Genomic DNA, 25,508 nt, shown 5'->3' with positions numbered 1-25,508 from the left:
GCAGTTGACAGTCATCTTTCTTGTCCCTTTTTAGGTTTTCTGAAGATGTCAGTTGTGAAGCAATAAAACCCTTTTATTGCACCTTCTTGTAACAACAAAGTGCCTCCTGTGAGATTGTAAGCAGTCCTGGAAACATGACACACCCCGTGACTTCTTGTCCTCTTTGTGACCTCCTCAATGAGCCCATCTTGGTTGACTATTTGCTAATTATATAACCATATGAATACATTTACTCTATAATTCCCCACACACGTCAGGGTGGTCTTATTCCTTCCTTGAGGGTCCTGCACAGTATCTTAGCTGTTATTATGGCTGCACACTCAGATATTGTTCCTGGACCCCACTGGGGCCCAATTCTGTGACCCCACTCGTGACTTCACCTGCCACCATCTTTTCTACTCCTCTTTCAGCCCTTGGCCTTTCTCAAGCTCCTTGTGTTCTTTCTTTATTATGTTCCTGTCACTTACGATTGCTACATCCATCACTATGGTCTTGTCTGGTTGGTTGGCCATTACTATGCATGAAAAAGATATATAATTCAAGTGAGGATTACAAGACGCTTTTATTGTATTTTATTTTAATTAATATTCATCTTCCGGTAATGCATACAAAAAGGAGAAGGGAAACATTTTCCATTATCCCACATTGTTGAAAATAACATATTCACCATACCCCTGAAAAATCCACATGAACTGAGACACCTACCAGAACTGCTGAGTATGATTCTCAACAAAGGTTGTTTTTGAAGGTTCATAAAGAGATTATTTCTGTCTGAGAGGACGAGTGTGTGGACTCTCCGTTCCCTCTGTCACTTTAAGCTTGCTGAGCATCTTCCCCATCTCCCACTGGCTGTTAAAATCTCATTCCGTGGCATTTTTGTGCCATATTTCTTCAGTTTCTTAATGATGGATTTACCTGTAATCTGATATTTAATGCCCAGAAAATGTTCTTGTGCCCATCACCTGATTCTATATTTTAATAATTTTTCACAGAGTTGATTGGAGTGTTCTTTTCTCTTGAAGGTGTAGATTCACCCTTCCATATACAGGTGTATTTATACTATATTTACTATATATTATAAGTATATTATATAATATTTACTATATTTATACTTTAAACACATTCACTGCACTCATGTGATTTAGCCAGTTATGTGACTTTGGAAACCAACTAAAACCTCTGCAAAAAATGGTAAATTGCAAATTGTAAGCTATTTTAAAGGAGGTGAATCTTTATGCAGGCAATTTTTAGTTTTATATTTTTGACATGGAAAGACACTTTTTGTTAGTGTTTCTCAAGAAAGAAAAAATGAGACAAACGATATCAATTAAGATTCAGTGTTGTAAAAAAATAGGTGAAAACTAATATTGGAGTAAAATATATGCTGCAATATTTGTCTCTTAAGTGTAGTTTTGTTGAAGTATAATGATGTATAAAAGTAGAATACTTAATTGATGTATAAATACTATGTTTTATAACTTTGCTCAAGTACTTTGGTCTCTCATTAGTGTTTTGTGTATTTGTGTTTGTTCGTTTTTGGTTGTTCTGCATCTTTTTTGCATTCATTTTTTAACTTCATGTGTCTCATGCATCTCCACCATTAATTAACAAAAAAAGAAAAAGTAAAAAAAAAAAAAAATCAAAACGTGTTGCATCAATTGTTTTCCAGATCTGTTATTCGTTAATTTAGGAATTTACAAGGAGCCCTTGAAGGAAGCACTTCATCAGTAGAGAAACGGGCAGCTGCTGGTGGTTTTGGTTTGCTAACGTCAGCGGCGGTTAGCAGCAAGTCGACAGGTAACGTGTCATATTTTACACTGTAAAACACTAATAAGTACACAAAGCCGTTGTATCTTTTAGTATTTTACAAAATAGTGTTTACATACCGTTAGTAAAGGGTTCTGCAAGTTCTACAATACAACAATAACAGCAACAAAGTGCTGGAAGAAACAATATAATTTAGCTACATATACATGTACATGTATAGCGCGTTAGCCCAACGTTAAATAAGAAATACAAGGTCCAATTACACAGGTAACATTCTGTTCAAAATCCTTCTTCCTTTATGTAAAAGTACAAAAGTAAAGACAGGTGAATGCACTTAAAGTGTAAAAGTTAATAAAAATGTGTCCTGTCGTGCTAAAGCCTGAGATTATGTAATTGGATGACACGTTGATGTGTTGCTATTATATTATTAGTGGTGTTGTTGTTAACAATAATTTTATCCCCAAACTCACATAAACAATATTGAAACAGTGATTGACATGATTTCTGCTCATTTAATTAACTTAATAAACGCTTATGATTTGTACTGTAGTTGCCATCTGAATGCAATGGACTACAAAGTGCCGTGTTACTGGCTAAAATGCTGAGTGTGAAGAGGCGTTCAGTGGAAATAGTACTTTAAAACACCTCAAAAATGTACTTGCAGTGTTAGAAATAAATTGTTTAGTTGCTTTCTACACTTGCCCGTATTCAAATATTCTTTCCCATTAAGCTAGTACAGTATATTTTAAGTTGATGTTCTGAAGAAAATTCACTTTTGTCCGTTTATTTTATCCCAAGAGAAGAACATATAGTACATGTGAGCTCTGTCTCCCTCTAGTGTACAGACGTATGTGTAAGGATGCTTCCTATAGTTGTGGCCTGTGTCTTCCTCAGCCTTGGGTTCTCTACCAGAAGCCTGGGGGTTGGAATGACTTGCAGCAGGGTCTTCGCTGGGCCTAAGACAGAGAGTCCTGAAGTTCGGAAGCTCCTGGAATCTGTTGGAGTCACTCTTTTCACCTTTAGGCACTAAAAAACCTCAAATTCAGTAAATCAAATTGTAAACAGTAAAAACACTCTTGAACACTATTGAACTGTTTCCACAAGACAAAATGTTTATGACTGACTAGAAATACATATTGTAATGAGCTTCAGACAATGTTTTGCATATAATATTATTTATTGTGTGCAAACACGTTGAGTTAAAGCCTTTTCAGAATACAAACAGGAGCAGGAATTTAATAAAACTCCAGAGGTTATTAAAAGCTATTTACACAGCCATGTCAATATTATCACTCTGTTTTGTCATATTGAAATAAACATACTTTTAAAATATAATTTACTATAGCAAATTAGGTTTTTAAGTAGCAAAGTATGAATAAAAATATATTTGCAGCAGTGCACTTGCTGTATGTGATCATAAGCATTTCATTTCAGCTTTGTTTCTTTACATTGTAGCTACGGCAACAAGAATATCTTGGCGATACATGTTCATATTTATCTTGTTTATCATATACTGCATTATTGTATTAAAGGTGTTTTACTGCCCACGTTACAGTAAAATAATTGAAATCGTATTTTTGAATGTCTAACATTGATTCATTTTTGCAACAGTCTCGTTTAGATTTAGATTTGATAGAATCTTAAATCAAATGCACTGGTGATTATCATTGTGGACCAATATTCTACATTTAAAAAGTATGAAACGACAAGTATTGGACCATTTCTACTAAGCAATAGACTATGTTTTGCTGTAGTTTTGTACTATGATTAGCAGGAATATTTGGTGAGGAGCTGTTATAACTTGCAATAAGGCCGCTCATAGCTTATTAACAACTTGGATCACATTGCCAGTGTGAATTACATGAATTTATTTCTTTATAGGTTGAAAACATGCAGGACGAGATTGAAGTAGGCAACCGACAACTGGCAACTTCTTTCCTGTGATCAGTAAATTAGCAGTTGACAGTTTTTCTATCTCATGTTAACGCCACGTGAGTATGACCAGTGAAACAGAAAACCCACCATGGATTGGATTTTGTCTTTAGTGATCATTTACATGTGATTATTTCACTTCTCGGTGCCATCAAAGAACTTCATTTTTTCGGAGTGCACAGAATCCCTCAGTCGTCGTATGGATGTGGCTGTCTCCCCTGAGATGGGCTCGGAAGAGTCGAATGTACGTGTAACTTGTTTTGTTATAACAATTGTGTCGCCTCTTTCACTTGACGTTTCTCTTATTAAGTGCTTCTCAATGACCGTTCTTCTGCCGCTTTGTTCGTCAACAGTCCACGCCCCAGCTTCTGATTCATGGGGGAGGCTTTCAGCTGATTGGACTTGGACAGCGGTCAGTAGCTTGACATGATGTGCCTCTGGGGTTGCTTGTATATTTGACGTAATGACGTGTATTTTTCCAGATTGCAATCTGAGGGTGTTGTCTTCTGATGAAGATGAAGCTCCAGATGACGGAATGGTGATTTTCTCCGGCAAGTTGGGCTCAACTGAGATCGTCTCCGTCCTCGTGGTGGACGTAATGATGTTGCTGTGCAGCTCTCCGAGCCCAGCAGCAGCATTAGGATCACAGTATTTGACAGTTACCTTGGTGGGAGAAGATGAGGACAGGACAATATGCTCACTTGTCATTGTAGAGCTAATATCAGCAAAGGCGTCTGATGACTGTATAGAACACGTGGGGCTTTCCTCTACGCATATTTCTCCTACTGTGCTCTTCCCATCTTTGTGCTTGTCTTCATCAGGAACCTTGATAGGTTCTGAAGGGGAGGACAGTCCAAATTTGGGGAACTGAAACCAACTTTTCTTCTCAGAACCTTTGGTGCTATCTTGCTTTGTATCACTTTCCTTTTTCTCTGCCTCTAACGGTTTTCCATTGGGCTCATCTGTCTTATGAATGTCCTTTGAGGTTTCAAGAGTTTCTTCATCTTTGTCTGCTTTTGGAACATCAAATTCAACATCAATATAGTTGAGGATCTCACCCAAAGTAAACTTAGGCGATTTAGACTCCACTTCCATTTCCAGCTGAGCTTCTTTGCTTTCAGCGGTAACGGGGGAATTTTCGTCTTCAGGTTTGGTTTTTGAGAAACTTAGCTTTGGCATTTTAAATAACGGTAGTTTGAATTTACTTGGAGATCCATGACTAGCCCCATCGCTCTCAGATTTTGGCGTTTCAGAATCAAGTACTGCCGCTTTGGACACATCTGGTTTAATATCAGTACTTTGATCCTTTATGTTGACAGTAACATTCTCCTTAAGTTTAGCTCCATCCGTTTCAGCTTCAGCTTTGTCTGCGTCTGGTGCTGTTATAGTAACATCATAGCTAGCACTTCCAAATAATGGCATTTTCAATGTTGGCATTTTAAATTTTAATGGTGATCCCCCACTATCTTTTGACTTGGCTTCAGTTTCAGAAACGTTCATTTCTGAGATAGCTGAAGACTCTTTGACTTCACCTTCGGGCAGTTTCACTTCCACATCTTTCTGTGGTACATTTAAGTCAACTTCAGGTCCTTTTGATTTTGTTAGTGCAACGCTGAGCTTTGGCAATTTAAACTTGCTTTTTTGTCCATCATGTTGAACTTTAAGCTCAGGAGCTTCAATTTCCATTTCAGGTTGTTGGACTAATATGTCTCCATCTTGAATAGAAACATCAACATGTGGACATTCAGTACTGCCTTCAGGTTCTTTGACACTTGACTTTGAAAAAGAAAATGTAGGCAGTGAAAACTTATTTTTTTTTAAGTTTACATCCGGTTTTGCAGCAGGCTGCTTCTCCAATGAAATGCCTCCTGAAGAACCTTTGACTTCGGCGTCTGGTAGATAGACTTCTGCGTTTGTTTCTGGTAATGCAACATCGACTTTCGGTGTTTCAAGGTTGACATCTGTATCAGGGGTTTTCCCACCTGACCTTGAAAAAGAAAATTTTGGAAATGTCCAGTTGAGGCGTTTTGACTTGTCTTCATCTTCAACCATAGGTGCTTTATGTTCTGCAACAGCAACTTCAGGTTCTTTTACTTCAGCACTGAGTAATGCGATATCAGCTTTAGCTTCTGGTATTTTAACAGATGGATCTATTTTTGATAAGCTTAAATCAGTTTCAGGTCCTTTATTTTTGGACAATGAGATGTCAATTTTTGGCATTTTGAGCTTGTCTCCTGATCCCTCAAATTCACTTCCTTTAGCTTTCAGATCAACAGAGAGTTCTTTTGTGTCAATGCTGGGAGTTATGTCCACTAAAGCTTCTTCTTTAGGTATTTTCAGCTTTGCTTCATAATGTTTAATGTCTTTGTCCATATCAGGTTCTCCAACACTGACTTGTGCAGTAGCAGTCCCAAATTTAGGAAATTTAAACGTTGGCAATTGAAATTTTGATGGTGATCCTTCAACATTACTTCTCTGAAAATCCATTGCATGAGTTTCAAATTCTGCTTCGGCAGAAGGTTTTTTGAGTTCAGCATCAGGGAGTTCGACTTGATATGTGGCTTCTGGTAATGTCCCATCTATGTCATGTCCTTTGACTTTTGAAGCAGAAAAACCAAGACTTGGCAGTTTAAACTTGCCTCCCTTTCCATCATGATCAGTCCCCGTAGTTTTCATTTCTACTGATGGACCTTCAATGCTTGGTTCTGCCATTCTGACTGAAAGAACCTCTTCAGGAATTGTAATTTCAGCCCCATCAATTTTGATGTCTTTGTCCATATCAGATATTTCCGCTGTGGCACTTGGAGTCGCAACTCCAAATTTAGGTAATTTGAATGTCGGCATCTTAAATTTTGATGGTGATCCTTCTTTATCCTTTCTCACAACTGTGACCTCAGGTTCTTTGACTTCTACTAGAGCAGAAGGTTGTTTCACTTCAACATCAGGGAGCTTAACGTCAACTGTGGCTTCTGGTAGTGTCACATCTATGTCATGTCCTTTGACTTTAGAAGCAGAAAAACCAAGACTTGGCAGTTTAAACTTGCCTCCCTTTCCATCATGATCAGTCCCCGTAGTTTTCATTTCTACTGATGGACCTTCAATGCTTGGTTCTGCCATTCTGACTGAAAGAACCTCTTCAGGAATTGTAATTTCAGCCCCATCAATTTTGATGTCTTTGTCCATATCAGATATTTCCGCTGTGGCACTTGGAGTCGCAACTCCAAATTTAGGTAATTTGAATGTCGGCATCTTAAATTTTGATGGTGATCCTTCTTTATCCTTTCTCACAACTGTGACCTCAGGTTCTTTGACTTCTACTAGAGCAGAAGGTTGTTTCACTTCAACATCAGGGAGCTTAACGTCAGCTGAGGCTTCTGGTAATGTCACATCTATGTCATGTCCTTTGACTTTAGAAGCAGAAAAACCAAGACTTGGCAGTTTAAACTTGCCTCCCTTTCCATCATGATCAGTCCCTGTAGTTTTAATTTCTACTGATGGACCTTCAATGCTTGGTTCTGCCATTCTGACTGAAAGAACCTCTTCAGGAATTGTAATTTCAGCCCCATCAATTTTGATGTCTTTGTCCATATCAGATATTTCCGCTGTGGCACTTGGAGTCGCAACTCCAAATTTAGGTAATTTGAATGTCGGCATCTTAAATTTTGATGGTGATCCTTCTTTATCCTTTCTCACAACTGTGACCTCAGGGCCTTTGATCTCTGCCAAAGGAGAAGGTTGTTTCACTTCAACATCAAAGGGTTTGACTTCAGCTGTCATCTCCATTTTAACTTCTGGAGCATCTACATGATGTGATGTAGATATGTGCATGTCAGCGTCATCAATTTTGATGTCTTTGTCTACACCAGCTACTTTAGCGCTGACAGCTGGAGTGGCAGCTCCAAATGTGGGAAATTTTAACGATGGCAGTTTATATTTGGATGGTGATCCTTTTGTAGTTGTGTTTTGAGATTCAATCTTGGGAGCTACAATCTCCACTTCAGCAGAAGGTTCTTCAGGTACACTAACTTCTGCTTTAGCTTTTGGTAGAGAGACGTCTACATCCTTCTTCGATAAGCTGAAATCAATTTCAGGACCTTTTGGCATTGAAATTCCAAACTTGCGCATTTTGAACTTGCTTCTTTGTCCATCCAAATCACTTTCAACCTGCACTGGTTTATATTCCAGTTCAGGTTTTGTAACCTCCACCTCTGCTTGTGGCATTGAAACATCTACTTTTCCCAGATTAACCTGATGGGCCTCTGGAAGTTTAAACCCATCTTTAGCCTCTGGTAATTTTACATCCACATCTTTCTTTGACAAGCTTAAATCAATATCAGGCCCTTTTAGTTTTGGCATTGTGATTTCAAACTTTGACATTTCAAACCTGCCTCCCTTTCCATCATGATCAGTCCTTGTAGTTTTCATTTCTACTGATGGACCTTCAATGCTTGGTTCTGCCATTCTGACTGAAAGAACCTCTTCAGGAATTGTAATTTCAGCCCCATCAATTTTGATGTCTTTGTCCATATCAGATATTTCCGCTGTGGCACTTGGAGTCGCAACTCCAAATTTAGGTAATTTGAATGTTGGCATCTTAAATTTTGATGGTGATCCTTCTTTATCCTTTCTCACAACTGTGACCTCAGGTTCTTTGACTTCTACTAGAGCAGAAGGTTGTTTCACTTCAACATCAGGGAGCTTAACGTCAACTGTGGCTTCTGGTAGCGTCACATCTATGTCATGTCCTTTGACTTTTGAAGCAGAAAAACCAAGACTTGGCAGTTTAAACTTGCCTCCCTTTCCATCATGATCAGTCCCCGTAGTTTTCATTTCTACTGATGGACCTTCAATGCTTGGTTCTGCCATTCTGACTGAAAGAACCTCTTCAGGAATTGTAATTTCAGCCCCATCAATTTTGATGTCTTTGTCCATATCAGATATTTCCGCTGTGGCACTTGGAGTCGCAACTCCAAATTTAGGTAATTTGAATGTCGGCATCTTAAATTTTGATGGTGATCCTTCTTTATCCTTTCTCACAACTGTGACCTCAGGTTCTTTGACTTCTACTAGAGCAGAAGGTTGTTTCACTTCAACATCAGGGAGCTTAACATCAGCTGAGGCTTCTGGTAATGTCACATCTATGTCATGTCCTTTGACTTTTGAAGCAGAAAAACCAAGACTTGGCAGTTTAAACTTGCCTCCCTTTCCATCATGTTCAGTCCTTGTAGTTTTCATTTCTACTGATGGACCTTCAATGCTTGGTTCTGCCATTCTGACTGAAAGAACCTCTTCAGGAATTGTAATTTCAGCCCCATCAATTTTGATGTCTTTGTCCATATCAGATATTTCCGCTGTGGCACTTGGAGTCGCAAATCCAAATTTAGGTAATTTGAATGTCGGCATCTTAAATTTTGATGGTGATCCTTCTTTATCCTTTCTCACAACTGTGACTTCAGGTTCTTTGACTTCTACTAGAGCAGAAGGTTGTTTCACTTCAACATCAGGGAGCTTAACGTCAGCTGAGGCTTCTGGTAGTGTCACATCTATGTCATGTCCTTTGACTTTTGAAGCAGAAAAACCAAGACTTGGCAGTTTAAACTTGCCTCCCTTTCCATCATGATCAGTCCCTGTAGTTTTAATTTCTACTGATGGACCTTCAATGCTTGGTTCTGCCATTCTGACTGAAAGAACCTCTTCAGGAATTGTAATTTCAGCCCCATCAATTTTGATGTCTTTGTCCATATCAGATATTTCCGCTGTGGCACTTGGAGTCGCAACTCCAAATTTAGGTAATTTGAATGTCGGCATCTTAAATTTTGATGGTGATCCTTCTTTATCCTTTCTCACAACTGTGACCTCAGGTTCTTTGACTTCTACTAGAGCAGAAGGTTGTTTCACTTCAACATCAGGGAGCTTAACGTCAACTGTGGCTTCTGGTAGTGTCACATCTATGTCATGTCCTTTGACTTTAGAAGCAGAAAAACCAAGACTTGGCAATTTAAACTTGCCTCCCTTTCCATCATGTTCAGTCCTTGTAGTTTTCATTTCTACTGATGGACCTTCAATGCTTGGTTCTGCCATTCTGACTGAAAGAACCTCTTCAGGAATAGTTATTTCAGCCCCATCAATTTTTATGTCTTTGTCTACACCAGCTACTTTAGCGCTGACAGCTGGAGTGGCAGCTCCAAATGTGGGAAATTTTAACGATGGCAATTTGTATTTGGATCGTGATCCTTTTGTAGTTGTGTTTTGAGATTCAATCTTAGGAGCTACAATTTCCACTTCAGCAGAAGGTTCTTCAGGTACACTAACTTCTGCTTTAGCTTTTGGTAGAGAGACGTCTACATCCTTCTTCGATAAGCTGAAATCAATTTCAGGACCTTTTGGCATTGAAATTCCAAACTTGCGCATTTTGAACTTTCTTCTTTGTCCATCCAAATCACTTTCAACCTGCACTGGTTTATATTCCAGTTCAGGTTTTGTAACCTCCACCTCTGCTTGTGGCATTGAAACATCTACTTTTCCCAGATTAACCTGATGGGCCTCTGGAAGTTTAAACCCATCTTTAGCCTCTGGTAATTTTACATCCACATCTTTCTTTGACAAGCTTAAATCAATATCAGGCCCTTTTAGTTTTGGCATTGTGATTTCAAACTTTGACATTTTAATCTTGTCTTCTTTTGCTTTAAGTTCAGCATCGGTCTGGAAAGGTTTAATTTGCACTTCAGGTTTTTTAATTTCCACATTTGCCTCTGGTTTCAAACTGCGTGCTTTTCCGAGACTGACATCTGGGAGTTTGGTTTTTACTTTTGTCTGTGGTAGTGTCACATCTATGTCTTTCTTTAGTAAATTCAAGTCCATTTCTGGCGCTTTTTCTTCTGGCACTTGTACATGTATTTTAGCCTCTGGAATTGAAACATCAACATCTGGAAGTTTAACATCAGCTTCTACCTTTGATAATTTGACATCAATATCTTTCTTTGATAAGTCTAAATCAATTTCAGGCCCTTTTACTTTTGGCAGTTTGACTTGAGACTTAGGGATTTCAAACATCCCAATATTTCCATCCATTTCTGCATCACACTCTAGTGGTTCCATCGCCACAGCTATTTTAGGAGCTTCTGGAAGGTTGACACCAATTTCATACTCTGGTAATTGGATTTCTACATCCTTATTTGAGAGTTTTAAACCCATTTTAGGTCCTTTCATTTGTGGCATAGAGAGACCAAAATGTGGCATTTTAAACTTTCTTCCTTTTCCATCTTGTTCAGTACCTGAAGTTTTCAAATCTATGGTAGGGCCTTCAATGTCTAGGCTGGGTGATGCCATGTTGACAGCAGACTCCTCCTCAGGGATGTGAATGTCAGATCCATCAATTTTGATACTTTTGTCCATATGAGGTGCTTCTACTTTGGTGTCAGTTCCAAATTTGGGCAGTTTCAGTGTTGGCAATTTAAATTTTGACGGTGAGCCATCTTTAGCTTTTGCTGTAACTTTTATCTCAGGTGCATTGACCTCCACATTAGCTGAGTGTTCTTTGAATTCAACATCAGGGACGTTGACTTTGGCTTCGGCCTCTGGTAGTGTGACATCTCTCTCTTTTTTTGATATATCAAAGTGAATTTCAGGGCCTTTTAATGTTGGCATTTTCTTTCCTAATGATGGCATTTTGAACTTCTTTCCTAACCTGTCATGTTCACCTTGACTTTCTGGCATTTTCACATCTATTGAAGTACCCTCAACATCCATGATGGGTGCTTCAGAGTCAATCATAGGCCACTCTCTTGGCAAAGTAATGTCAGCTCCATCCCCTTTGAGATCTTTGCCTGCTTCAGGTACTATGACAGTGGCTTTTGAAGTACCAGTACTTTGTAAATCCTGTAAATCAACACTGACATTTGAAGCTGAGACTGCATCAGGTAATTTTACGTCTACATCTTTCTTTGATAAGCTTACATCAATTTCAGGCACTTTTACTTTTGACATTGTAATTCCCAACTTTGGTATTTTAATTTTGCTTCTTTGCCCATCAAGTTCAACCTCAGTCTGCAAAGGCTTGATTTCTAGTTCAGGTTTTTCAGCTGCCATCTTTTGCACTTGCACGGAAACATCTATGTTTCCAGCTTCAGGGCCTTCCGGGAATTCAACCTTATCTTCAGCCTCTGGTACTGTGACATCTGCGTCAGTTTTGGAAAAGCTTAGATCAAATTTAGGTCCCTTCAGTTTTGACATTTTGATGCCAATATTTGGCATCTTGAGTTTGCTTTCTTGTCCATCAAGTTCCTCAGATTCACTCTCCTTTGACATAGTAATGCCGAGATTTCTCTGTCTTTCAAGTGGCTTCATCTCTGCTGTATCAGTGTTTATATTTGCATCAGGCACATTTACAGCCATATCTGGAGTAACTGCTCTGCATTTTGGCAGTTTTATTGTGGGTTCTTTAGCTTCAAAACCTTCAAATGAGGTATCTGCCATTGGCTTTGCCATGTCAGTGCTTGTAATCCTAATCCCACCATCCGTTTTGGTTGTTGAACCACCCACTGAATCAATGTATTCGATGTTGTCAATCTCAGGAATTTTGACATCAGATAGGACTTCTCTAATCTGCCCCTTGTTCTTCATTGATTCTGTTTTTGTTATTTTTACTTCTTGGAGGAATATAGTCCTTTCACCTTTTACTGTATCATCTTTTTGCTCAGAGATAGTTTGGTGTGGCAAATAAATTCCAATGTCAGGGATTTTTATGTCTGGTTTTACAATCCCAAGAGTGGGCATTTTTACCTTTGCTTTCATGGACTTTTTATCTGATTCGCTGTGGCTGCTTGTAGCTGCGACTTCATTTTCATATCTGATGCCCTTTGAGTCTTGTGTTCTCTCAATTTCTTGAGCCTTAAGAATAGCTGCATCTCGTGCACTTTCTTTGCCAGGTATTATGATATCTTCTCGTTTGTCAACTTCAGTTTTAATCTCTTTGTCACTTTGTTTCTGCTTAGTTTTATATTCCTTTTCATGTTTTTCCAAATCTACCCTGGTTTCACTCAAAAGTCCCTCTGCGTTTAAATCAGCAAGTGTGATCTTTGGTAGTTTGACTGTAGTCTTGGAGATTTGAGGAGAGGCAGTCATGTCCAACTTTGTGAGTTGTGTCTCATGTTTTGTTTTAGTATCCGCAACTTTAGTAGGTGTTTTTACTGATATTCTTTGTGCATTTGCATCTATCACAGTGATTTCTTCAGGGATGGGCACTCCAGATGTGTCAACTTTGGGTAGTTTAAATCCAGGCAATTTGGAAACAGCCTCTTTCACGCTGTCAACATCAATTGACATTTGCACAGTTTCTGCTTGAATTTTGTCATAATTTCCTGTAAACACTGTTTTAGGTTCTTTCACTTTTTTGGCTTTAGTCCTCCTAGACATGTCCTCCATACCTGGAATAACAATGTCTTCACGTTTAGGTAGTTGTGTCCTGGAATGAGAACTTTTTGATAGTCTGTCAAAAGGATCTTCTTTCACCACTGTGCCCTCAGTTCCAGGATGCTCAATTTTAGTTGAACATTCCTCAGCATTTTCATTTATGTTTTGTATTGGTTCCTCAGTGGCAGTGTCACTCAAGCCTACCTTAGGCAGTTTGAAAGTTGAAAATATCTTTGTATCTTGCTTTTGTTTAATGCCCTTATCTTTTCTTGCCTTTTCTTCCCCATTCTTTGGCGATTTACATATAAATGTGACATCCGAAATATCAAACTCCACCTTTGGTACACTCATTTCCATCTGTCTTGTCACAGATTTTTTTGAGAAAGCCCCTGAATTCTCACCGAAATGATCTTCCTTGAGTCCAATGTCTGACTCCAAACTTGAGAACACATCTGCTTCTTTGTTTTCAGGTTGATCTGCTATTTCAAAACTTGCCCCCAGCGTTTTTAGCCTTTTTGGTGAAGATTTTGCTTTTGCATCTTTCTTGTGAGATTTGTCCTTTCCCAGAATTTTCACTTTTAGTTCAGACCTTTCTTTCTTCACTTTCTTCTCACCTGGGGACTTTGTACCAGAAAGGCTTTCTTCGCCCATTAATGCCGCAGTTAAATCTGCTGTTTTCAAAGTGCTATCTATACTGATGAGTTCTACCTTGTGCTGAACAGTTTCAGGTTCCTTTTGCTTCTTGTCCACTACTTTTTGTTCCTCTGTCATATATACTTGAAGTGTTTCTCCTGAGGGGCTTTCAAGACCCTCAGGGGAAAGCATTTCTGATACTGTCTGATGAATGTCACTACTGATCTGGCCACTTGTTGGTGCCTCTGTGTCCTGGTCTTCAGAAGAACTTATGCGGCCTCTGTTAGTCAGAATGGAAAGTTTCATTTTGTGCCTCTTTTTGCCTTTGAGTGCATCCTGAGCTTTTACAGGCGACTCAGTGTCGCTTGTGGTTGGGCTGAGTTCTAGCTTCCTCTGCTCGTCGGCCTCTGAGGAGCTGTGAGACCTTGTAAAACGGGCCTTTCGTCCTAAGGAGGGGAACTTGGGCCATGAAATCCGAGCATCCCCACGCCTTTTGGTTGTTCCTTGCTCCCTCATCTCTGGAGCATAGAGCTCTTCCTCCTGTTGATCAGTAGAAATATTAAACATCTGGTTTGAGCAAACATCTGCTTTATCATTAATGAGGCTGAGCCAACAATATAAATATAGTTACAGGAATAGCTTCACATTCGATGGCAGGTTCAGTCTCTGTGATGTGTGATTTGCGTTTCAAGCAGAGTTTCACTTTGTATGCCCGAGCGTGCTCCAGAATCTTAATAGCATCCTCGTAGGACATGTTGTCAAAATACACAGTGGCACTCAGAATCTGATCACCTGTATGAGGAGATGAGAAGAGTTTCTCTGTGTAAAACGGTTCAGAACCTGAGTTCAAATAAGGAAAAACTCCCTCCTCCCCCCAAAACGACCTTTAACAAGAAAACAATTTAGTTTTTATTGCAACGAAAGGCAAAGCTTACCTTCTTGCAGTTTCAGGTTTTTAGAGGCAGGTGACTCGGGTACCACTTCTTTAATGAAGATCCCCTCTTTCCCCCCTCCACCATAAACAAGACCCTCTGCACATCCATCTTTGGCTGTTTTCACTATCACCCCAGACTCGAGGCTATGCATTTCCTGCCAACACATCAAAACAGAAAGAATTGTATTTTTTCTTTTAGCTGAGCATTTGCAAATACATCAAAGGGGGGAGAAGGTAATGTCTCACCTTCACTTTACTCATCTTTGGAGTCGAGCGCTTTTCAAACATGGATCCAAGCCCAGACTTTTTATTTTTCTTTCCACTTCCACTTTTATGGTGCGGGTCATGCTCTGCTTCAAACTAAAAGAAGACAAAAAGAATCTGACAAAACATAACACTCTAAAAAGAAAAAACGTTTCAGCTTTATCTCAAACGGCAACAATTATATTTCATCAGTTGCAACAGGCTTTGGGAATATTTGCACTGCAAGAGAAGGGTGGCACACTGTAACTACTGTGCATAAATTCATACATGGGAGTAGCCAAGTCTGGGTAATTAATGCAGTATCGGTAAACAAAACGGAGATCTCGTCTTACACCACACGCTGTTGACTGAACACAGTGACAGAAAGCCTAAAACATTTAAATGGATAAACTGTTGATAAATTGCAGTCAGAATATAAATTTGTGCACTTTAACGTTGAAGTCCCATTTTCCCATCCAAAGTCATGCTTTTAATATAATTAATTAATAGAATAAATATCCCTTCTCTATCATAACATTACTGTATAGGAACCAATCTCTGTCCAAGATCAACATGAATTAGAATTACAACCAAGCTGTAGAGAGTGAAGGCTGATGATTTGATAAGTCTTAGCTTGAAGAAAGTAAGTGTTACAAAATGTAATGAATAGTTTATCATAGCTTATCCCAAAAAAGATCCTGCCATTTCACAGGCTTTGTGTTTTTCTGGAGGTTGTGGCTGACTTAGTATAAAAAAAGAACGAACGGAGCAGAAGCACAAATAGACAGTTAAATGACTCAACTTGTTTAAAGCATTTGAGTAAGCAGGTTACAGACTTCTTTTTGCAGTAATAGGATTTCTAAAATGTCAAATCCAGTTTCCCCAGATGAGGTGAGAAATTAACTGCACATCGAGGTCACAGATGTGCGTGTAAAGTGTCTTGATTGTGTTTACTGTGTTGACCTGGTTTCTCCCAGTAACCTGGTTTGTTGTGTTAACATGCTTGTATGTTGGTGCTCTGTACCTCTTCGTCACTGTCGATGTATTTTTCAGTTTCAGGATATTCCTCGATGGGGGACGACCCTTGAGGGCGTGGTCTCTCTCCCTCTGTGAACTGAGATGGTTCGTCACATATCTGCATGGATATTAGGTCAGTCATGACAAAAAGTCACCGCCTTTTTCCAAAGCAGTTGACATTTCAAAAAGATTTGAGTTTTATTGGTTTTTTGTTTTTCTTTTATTATTTGCCTTGACAACATCTCATCTTCTTCAGCCACCTGAAAAACTGTTTTTATATGTAAACTCACGCATAAACACCAAACGTTTGCAGAAAGCTGGATCACAGATAGTGTGATGACACCTAGCTATGCCAAAGGCAGCACTGGAAGGCTGTTTGGCTGTTGGGCATTTATTAATCATCACATTAGTGGTGTGTCCACAGGGATGGAAACGTGTGCTGTCCTGTCAGTCCAACAGTGAACACAGAAATGATTAAACGTGTTGTCAAAGGATTTGGTGCAGACATTAATAGTACCCAGACAATGAATCCTAATAACTTTGGTGATCTGACTTAAAGGTTTTAGCTATAAATTCACTTACTGATTCTTCCTCTGTAGCAGGATCTGGTGCTCTCAGCCTTCGCCCAGCTCCTAGTCATAATGAAAAACATCAAGACCAAAACATTAGCATCTGATATGACCTGCTTTTTATTCATTCTCAGTTTTCAGTTAAGTTCAATTTCATTATGCAAATGCATAAGTGTAACATTTTGTTACCTCATTTTCACATATGATTACAAAGACATTAAATAAAATCTTTTTGTATGATTGATTAATTGCAACAGAAACTGCACAAATGTAAACTCAGAAAAACAGATGCAGCTGTATCTGCCTGAGGTTATGTTTTCTGAGCAGCATACAGAGACTTCCACCCTGCTAGACTTCTAGCAGTTGTTATGAGGCTCAGAGAGACACTGGAGCCGACGATGAGACTATTTAGAGTACTTCCTGGCAATAATTCCCCCAGAGACCTGCTGCCTCCTTCTTCTATTAAGTGATTCACTGTATTGACCCAGAGATTAGACTCTGCCCCCTCCCAGTACAGCTCTTCAAGGCTGTTGAGACTGGAAAGTCTGACTCCAAATGAATTTGATTAGTCAGATTATATTTTATTATAATCAGCTCTTGTTCCTTAAACTCTATTTGGTTTGATTCCATTTGTCACTACATCTTGTTAGTAGTCAAAAGTTTGCTTTATAAAAACAAACTTTTAATTTTATTAGATAAAATATGGTTTCACAGTTGGGGAGAAACCGCTACCTTCAGCCATAAAAATTGTTTTTTTTTTGATCAGCAGATTTTTTTGGCTCATAAGTTCATGTTATATAGGTGTGTTTTAATAAAGTGTATTGATTTTGTATACAGAGTTAAAGTTTATACATATAGAATCATATAGTTTCCCAACTACTGAGACCCCACCCTTTGCCTTTACATTGCCGTGTAGCATGTGAAGAGCTCTTACAGCCTGTTTAAGTGCATTAGAGCACAGTTAAGCCAGGAGACTGATGGTAATAAACCTCCGGGTGTGTCAGTAAATCGAGATCTAACAACGTTAAAAAAAAAACTAAAGCACAACCTAAACTTATGAGCTTGAGTTCACATTCTTCTAGCACCATGATTAAAAAATTATTTCAGAAAACAAATAAGTGGAGAGTAGTCACAATGTGAACTATGATTGAGTAAATGTGCCACAGACCATCCATGTTGTGAAATATAACAAGTCTTTAAAGCTGCCCACACCATTGATGTTTGTCGTGTACGAGTCCTTATCATTTAGTCACCAGCATCCTTCTCATATATATCAGGTTCGACTAACAAAACATCTCCAAATTAATTTTACAAGCCGTTCTGTGGAATCAAACAAGCCACCTACCTGCTGCTGCTGTTTGTTTAACTCCTGGGGAAAAAAACGAAGTGTTACTAACACGTTGTCCAAACTGCCCACTCACGTTCCTCGTATGGATGTGTGTGTGTTTAAACTGCCAAAGTTGCTAAAGTGATTTGTTGAGTCGCAGATAGACAAAGGAGGCGGGACGCTTTTAAGTTGCATTCATACCTTGCTCAAACTTGAGTCACTCCTAAACTGACCTAAGTGCTTGTGGTGACTTTGAGCCTTAACTCTTTGCCGCACGTACTGCTTAAAATAACCCCACATTTGCATTAACCTCACACTGATTATTACTAAAGGCCATTCAGTTTGCTTAGTAATTACCCAGATTACCTCTGTAATCTGTAATCAGTACACAATGTTCTTCATCTCTCTCCTCTTCTGTGCACTTCTACCATTTGCCACACTTTGCACAGCCCTTCAGTTATTAATCATAATCAAATTAATCATAATCAAATTGCAATATATAAGTAGCTGCAAAACATACTGATGAAGCGTGTATTGTTGAATATCTCTGACCTTAAAAAGTAAAATCTTTAGAACTGCTGCCACTGGTGATCTGTGAGTCTGATACAAGGTTTGTCAACAGTACTTCTCCACAATAAGCTGAGCAGTAGCAGGGTATTAATGGTGTAATAGTCTGGAAAAAGCAAGGTAATATAGGGGTAATATCTATGTAAAACATCATGGTAATTACTAAGTAATAACAGGTTATAGCTGCCCTGATGTTAGTTTTTGCTTTTTAAATTTTTTTTTGTTATGAAATTTAAAAAAAATGTTTCTTAGTATAACTGAATGCTTTGATTGACAGGTGACTTGAGACTAACCACAGAACCAAATTCAATTAATTTTACATTTGTTCGTTGATTTCAAACATTTAAAATTGAAATCATGCTGCCGTCACCTCGTAAAGAAACACAATTTTCAGAAAAAGGGCCACTTGAATCATAATTATAATGTCTATCTAAAAAGTTTTTAAAAATGAAAACTTATTAGGCAAATCTGGTCAATTTTCAACTCAATTTTCAGCTTTCTATAAATTTAGTGCGTAAATGTACACCCACTGACTTTACTATATTAAAATATTTTTCTGCTTCTAGCTGAAAAACTCTTCCCGATGACATCACTCGGAGGAATTTTTTTTATTGTTAGGCGTTCAGATGATCACCTGGAGGTGAGCATCTGGAGGAGCTCTGGGAAAGCAGGTTGACCATGATTATAAACTCCATAGAGTGAGCAACAAGATGACAAAATCTGTACTGAAGGTTCCTCCAAGTGGAGGCATTTTTCAGCCAGAAGGAGAGAGATGTTTTGATATAGGGACGTTTAATGGCATTTATGTACATGAACTACCCAAACTAGAACCATCAGTGAAGGCGTCCTTTAAGGTGACATATAGCAGTAAACTTGCTATATGTCATCTTATTATGGCTGCCATTGCAAGAATGTTTGCATTCATATGTAGCAACCGTTCTTTTACTCCACATGTCCAAGTGTCACTAAAGACACTAAATCCCAATTTGCTTGTGTAGTACATGACTTCAAAAGCCACAGTCCCACCAGTATTTAGTCCCAAGTCATGTGTGTTTGGGAAATAGTGGAAGTTGCATTCTGTTCTAGTTGTGAATTGTCCAGCTTCCTTCGCTTCAGTCCAAAGTTCAACCTAACCGCCCTCTGACCGGCAAAGTTCTCCAATGTCCAGCCATTTTCACAGAGGGGATGGGACTGATGGGCCTTTTCAGGGAATAATGTCTGTTTATCCTTTTAGTTTTTAACGTCATGCAAAGATTGGGAGATGCTGTTTGGCTGTAGTAAGTGTTAGGACAGTGGCCGAGCTTAAGTAGTGTGGTATAAATGTGATTTGATTTACAGCTTTGTTCCCACTCTTCTTACTACAGGTTATGTTGACCATCCTACACATTCTGTTTCCTGTCCCCTCCTGCTTTTGGCCATGTCATGAACTGTAGAGTGATTAAGTATAAATGTAGATGTTAAAATTCAACCGACAAACTGTCAAGTGGACCTGCCGACAGTCCCATATGTAGGAAGTTAAGCTGAACAAAATTAGATTCATTAAATTAATCACGGCCCCTGGGTCCCTAAAGGCTGAACACTGCCGTGCACCATGCCTAGAGCTCACAGCAGCTGTAGTACTGAATCATGGCGTCTGTGTGCAGCGAGTTTATGGAGGAATTGGACTCTGCTTGACATGACTGGATGTTGTATTCTTTATGTTATTCATCACTCCATTCACACACATGTCCAGAATTCCTGCCCTAAATAGTGGCACCATACATACAGAACCTCCTTTCTCAAATATTTGTTATGTGGGCGCTGCAGAGACCTTGATAACAACTCTCACTTATGACTAAAATTGTTAAAATCACTAGCTGTTAGACTTCAAAGATTAGATACCGTAAATGTTCTAATTTGACTTGGATGGAAATATTCTGCAGATATGTATAAACATAAGCACTAGATGCTAAAGTCTCCTGTGGTGCAGATACTACATGATTCATATTCGGGTGCAACTGCAGCTCTGGAATTGGGTGTGGTTAATCTCTCAGTGCTTGTGCTGGTGTAACAAAGTGTGAATTGCAGGGACTATCTGCTTGAAACAACACCAATGTGGACACTTCTGTACTTACACAATGCCATGACAGTGAACCTTTTAAATGATCTAGTTGCGTGTGTCATAACGTGATCATAATATGGTTCAAAAAAATGAAAACTGCAATCCTAGAAATAAGAAAGTTTGTACATTTACTCGAGTAAAAATTCAAACTTTATTATGTTTGTTGCCTCACTTCAACTCTTACATAACCACCGTCTGCTCCAGTTCGTGTTTCCTGCTGAAAAGCACCTGACAGGCTCCCTGAAGCTCCCCTCTCTACCAAACTAATTTAAAGCAGTACAACTCAGTACTCGTGCTTTAGGAGTTGAACCCTGTTCACTTTTTTTGGACAGACAGACACAAGCTCCTTTCACTGGAAGGTAGTTTGTTTGGATCATAATTATAATAAGATTTGACTGAAGGGGGAAAAAACAATTAGGTTTTCTACATAGATTCTATAAACGTAAGACTGCAAAACCACATGATTTCAATCAATTAGTCTGCTGCAAATCTACTGTGAGTTTCATCACAGCTCGGGAATTTGTATCTTAGTTACCCCACAAACATTAAGACGTATAATTACATCAGGCTTTGCACCTACACCTAGGTTGTAATGTGTCTGCAAATAGGTCTTAGTGTTTGCTCTGCCTCACTTGCCTGGTGCACCAAGTGACTCAGCTTTAAAGGGGATAATTCAGTTGGCTTTCCTGATTGGAGGGTGTGACGGAAAATGGTTACTGTGCATGTGTGAACAAAGTGAGGCTGCCGTTTCTATCATTCTTTTGTTTTTGTTCCTCTAGTTTGCATAGGTTTAGATGTTCCTAAGTGGTCTTACAAAGGTGTCAGAGGTCTCATGGAAATCTACTAAATAAGAAAGGAACCCAAGAAGACAAAAATATGAGGAACTTCAGCTGAATTATTTAGTGTTATTATTTCCTATGATGCCAAATAGTCACGTATGGTTTGTATTATAAAGTAGTGTCCACCAGACTGATGCACAGCAACGATTAAACAAATGTTCATTTTAAGTATTTTCACAAAGGCTAATGCACACACAAACTATTAAATCTAATATTGATCTAAAAGCAAGATTTGTCAGGCTGTAATTGATCAGGATCATCTGCTTTAAGCTCCATTGCCAAGCAGACTGCCACCCTCACTTCCCAGCAGTAAACTAAGCTCTCTGTGTCTCCTCCTCTTTGTCTCTTCCTCTGACCTTGAGCATTGCCCAAAACCTCTCAGAGCAACACAAACGTCTTACGAACATTAGCTGGAGAAATGAATGAGGAGTCTCAGAGAATGGAGAGTGGCAAAACACAACCACATCAGTAAATGTAGAATTTATTACACAGCGCATATTGACCTCCTTGTCCTACCCAAACATCAGTACAAGCCAACAACATAAAAGGGGCATATGGAATAAAATTTAACTAACCCTTTTTATTGCTTGGAATGCTTAGAAATTGGCTGATTCTTAATATATTGTCTAGCTCATGTATGTGGAGGTTCATCCAAGTTGTGCTAGTTGTTTGCTAGAGCTCAAAATAACAACAAAAGAGCAGGATCCACACTTTATGTTGGTGATGCAGCATTTTTCTTTCCTGCTTTCAAATTTAACTAACCCAGTAAAGGCAAGAAACAAAAACTATAATAATGGTATTAAATGGTTATTCCTTGCACCAGAAAAACATCCACTGAAACAAACCCACAAATAAAGTGCACAAAAATATGCATGTAACATCTGGGGGAGCCAGCAAAAGGATTTCAGCCTAATATTACCGGCAAAAGCGATCTAAATGATGTGATTCAAACGTTAAAACAAATAGCGACACATATTTTTCCCAACAATATTTAAAGATGTAATGCTGGAATTAAAGTTTCACAGAAACTTACTGCGTTTCTTACCCACATATACAGACAGATACGGTTTATTTACATGTCATGTGCAGTTTGATTAGTTCAAATTAAGCACTTAGCTCGACATCCATTTGACGTAGCCAACTAACATCCATCTGACTGTCTTTAAACTTGCAAATATACTTTCAAAGTGTTATCAAACCAGTAAGCTGTGCATTGTTTCAGTGTTAGAGCTGTCAGAATCTTGTATTTTTTTTCAGAATTTGTATGTTAATGCAGTAAATCTGATGCAAGTTTACAGGCAGTAGCCCTTCCCTCTGTCACATCAATCCCCTACCTTTAAAGCTTAGACCTGTGGGGTGCTTGCCAGAGACATATTGCCAATTCTGCGAATAGATTTCTTTACCCATATTTATGTTGCCTGTTTCATCTTTACCCCCCAGGAAATCATCCTCTACTTTTATTTTTGCAATACTGATTACTGCCACAGTAACTGAGTCTGTTTGCCTTTGCGCCCCTGCTTCAAACACGCAGGAGAAACAGGAGAAATGCAGCGCTGCCTGACATCCTGCATGACGACATCATCAAACACTCCCCTGAACACTGCAGACACACCCATCGCTCACTGCAGGTCAGTAACATGCCTCAGCATCAGCACCAGCTGCCTTAACCTCACTTCCTTCATCAGAAACATGCACACAAATGTAATCTCTTCCACTGCACTACTGAACCCTGCTGCTGAATCAGTGAATTGCTCAGGGGAAACAGCACAGACAAAGTTGTAGAGAAGAAAGGATAAACAGAGCGGTGCCCACCCGTCCCTGAGGAGGCAGCTTGCCAGTTGGGGAAGGCCAGGTGGAAACAGTCGCACATGACGGCAGCCGTAGTGGTAGAGGCGGCACTAGCAGATTGAAGGTCCAGGCCCCGGTGGACAGTGGGCGAGATGCCGCTGGAAGGCTAGGCAGGTGCTGCTGCTTCCCCCGTCTCGTGCTGTGTATGCAGGTCAGCCAGTCTCAATGCATCGAGGGATGAGTTGCAGAAATATGGGCAGAGAGAAGAGAGTGAGAGCTCACTGCTCGCTGTCCAGTGAGTGAAGAAAACTCCCTCGCATGCCCTGTAAACACGGACCTCCAGCGCAGCATACTAACTTAATAATGGGAGGAGCTGTGCGCGCGCACACACACACACACACACACACACACACACACACACACACACACACACACACACATCCTTCTACTTCTCCTCTTCTTCCTCTCCTTTCTGTTGAGTTTCATCGCTTGACCTAATCAGACAAGGACAGTCACAGTGTCAGCTTCTGTCTCCAGCTGTGACGAGAGGCAAGTGAGACATTTTATTGGCAAGCAGCCATAACTCAATTCGATGGTGCGTACACTTAGTTTAAAATGCCTCACTCTGGACAGGGAGGCAAGATAATTAAGAAAGATTTCAGTTGGTAGTGAAAACTTGCATAAATCAAACCACTCATGCTGCGGGGAGTCTGCAGGCTGATAAAGTTTCATCGTGATCTCCAAGCAGAAAATTGAGTTAAAAACCGGATTTTGTCATTATACAGCTAAGTGTCCCAGGGTCCCAGATACAGTGGCTTAGTAACTCACAGTATGAGGTATCCAGTTGAAAGTCTGAATGTGTTTTGATAATTGATATGGTAAAGAACTGAGGCAGGAAAAACAGCTTGTTATGAAGTATATAGATGTGGCAACAAAGACTTATTAAACCTGGCAGCGATAAAGCTGCTGAATTTACCTTTTGAGTGAATAGGAAAGACATTTCAGTTTGTAGATTAAATATTGAAATTTGTTTCTCGTAGATTTAGTTTTTAGTCCATTTGTTTATCAGAAGAAGAAGAAAGAAGAAATTGATTTATCTTCGAAAACTGATTGGTCAGGTCAGTTCTGCATCTATTAATTAAGAATGGAAATAAGTGTAAATTGAAGCCTGGCACAAGAAATATACTAAACACAAAAGGATGTGAGCAATTCAGATAATAATATAGGTTGTGTCTTTTATAGTTGTATCCAACTAGGGAGAATTATTCCTTTAACAGACCATGTTCCTTACATTTCCCAAAATCCTGAACCAACAGAGTCATTAGACTCACAGGGAGGCCCAGGCCTCTCCTAGAATTCGACTGAACATGACTGAAGTGAAAGCAGGGATCACGAGTTAAGGTTATGAATGTTGACCATAAATTGACCGAATCCTTCATATTTTTTGCACACACCCTCCTTTGTCAGCATTATGTTGGATATGAAAATCTATTTGGATGTTTCACCTGTCAGCTGTGCAATATCTTACAAATCTGACCCAATCATTACAAGGTCTTCTTAGTGATGATGGAGGTTGTCAGTGCTAAGTGATGTTTGGACCCTAGAGGGAAGCTAGTGGTGCATTAGCCATGTTGGATCACAGAGTCAGATCAATACTGCAGAACTGCAAGGCTGCACTATGGTGACAGGAAGCACAGGTATAAGGTAGCTTTGTGTTTTCTTCTGCAGTGTGCAACAACAGGTAACAACAACAACACCTATATAAAAACGGACGTGCATGCAGTAGTTATCTTACTTCTAGTATTTAGAATCTAAGATGGCCGTGTCTTCTGTTGCATTGCAAAAATAAAATGATCAGATATTTTGACAGATTTTCAGGCTCAAACTTGGCTCAGCTGGCCCGCAGTTCCTTTCTGGTTATGCAGTGACTCAGTCTGATAAAACAAAACGAGCCTATTATACATTAAATATTACTTTAGTCAAACTAATTTAATTTATTTCTCTTTTCTGCATTCAGAATTTCTGGATTTTATAAATGTTCTTGCTATGAATCTGTATTCAAGTCAGGGCAAATACAGACAGATGAGATAATCTCCCTTTTTCCTTGGCGCTGAGCAGGCAAAGTGACACAGCATTTAGTTTTGGCTCAAGTTCAAAAAACATTTTCAAATCTAAATCAATTTCTGGACAAAGGGAGGGAGCAAAAAAAAAACCTTCACCACAAGCTAAGCAGCTGCAAACCTCTTTGTCATCTGTTCAAAACAACACGTGGGTTTTTTTAATGTTCATTTTCTGTTCACAAATGTATAAATGTAGATTTTTGAGGGACTTTTTGAAGGCAGATTGTTACATGAGGACAACAGAAAATGCTGGGCCTTCT

At 39.2% G+C, this 25,508-nt stretch overlaps 1 protein-coding gene and 1 long non-coding RNA gene across 3 annotated transcripts; one reads left to right on the top strand and one right to left on the bottom strand.

Moving 5' to 3' along the window:
* Positions 1-1,732: 1,732 nt before the first annotated feature.
* Positions 1,733-23,231, top strand: LOC137101972 (uncharacterized). Its single transcript, XR_010911131.1, has 3 exons — positions 1,733-1,797; positions 15,974-16,070; positions 22,872-23,231. It is a non-coding gene; the product is annotated as an uncharacterized lncRNA (long non-coding RNA).
* Positions 1,797-24,858, bottom strand: LOC137101969 (neuroblast differentiation-associated protein AHNAK-like). 2 transcript variants are annotated; one of them, XM_067480992.1, is made up of 7 exons: positions 23,153-24,858; positions 16,520-16,569; positions 15,945-16,055; positions 14,924-15,037; positions 14,679-14,832; positions 14,375-14,535; positions 1,797-14,283 (listed from the first exon to the last, which is right to left on the bottom strand). In XM_067480992.1, the coding sequence occupies exons 1-7, from the start codon at positions 23,208-23,210 to the stop codon at positions 3,835-3,837; spliced, it is 11,097 nt and encodes a 3,698-aa protein (XP_067337093.1). In that variant the 5' UTR covers positions 23,211-24,858; the 3' UTR covers positions 1,797-3,834. The 2 variants fall into 2 exon arrangements, with proteins under 2 accessions (XP_067337093.1, XP_067337094.1); XM_067480993.1 differs by having other exon boundaries at positions 15,945-16,034.
* Positions 24,859-25,508: the final 650 nt, after the last annotated feature.

Source organism: Channa argus, chromosome 16 (assembly GCF_033026475.1).
Source record: "Channa argus isolate prfri chromosome 16, Channa argus male v1.0, whole genome shotgun sequence".
In the NCBI taxonomy this organism is placed as follows: domain Eukaryota; kingdom Metazoa; phylum Chordata; class Actinopteri; order Anabantiformes; family Channidae; genus Channa; species Channa argus.
This window is presented reverse-complemented; position numbering and strand designations above follow the sequence as displayed.

Bases quoted from the DNA above. Each gene is read 5' to 3' on its own strand.
- LOC137101969 (XM_067480992.1), bottom strand. From the start codon at position 23,210: ATGTGCGACTGTTTCCACCTGGCCTTCCCCAACTGGCAAGCTGCCTCC. The intron at 16,570-23,152 runs GTGGGCACCGCT...CATTATGACTAG, and splicing joins AGCTGCCTCCTCAGGGACGG to GAGCTGGGCGAAGGCTGAGA. The intron at 14,833-14,923 runs GTGAGACATTAC...ATGTGTTGGCAG, and splicing joins CAAAGATGAGTAAAGTGAAG to GAAATGCATAGCCTCGAGTC.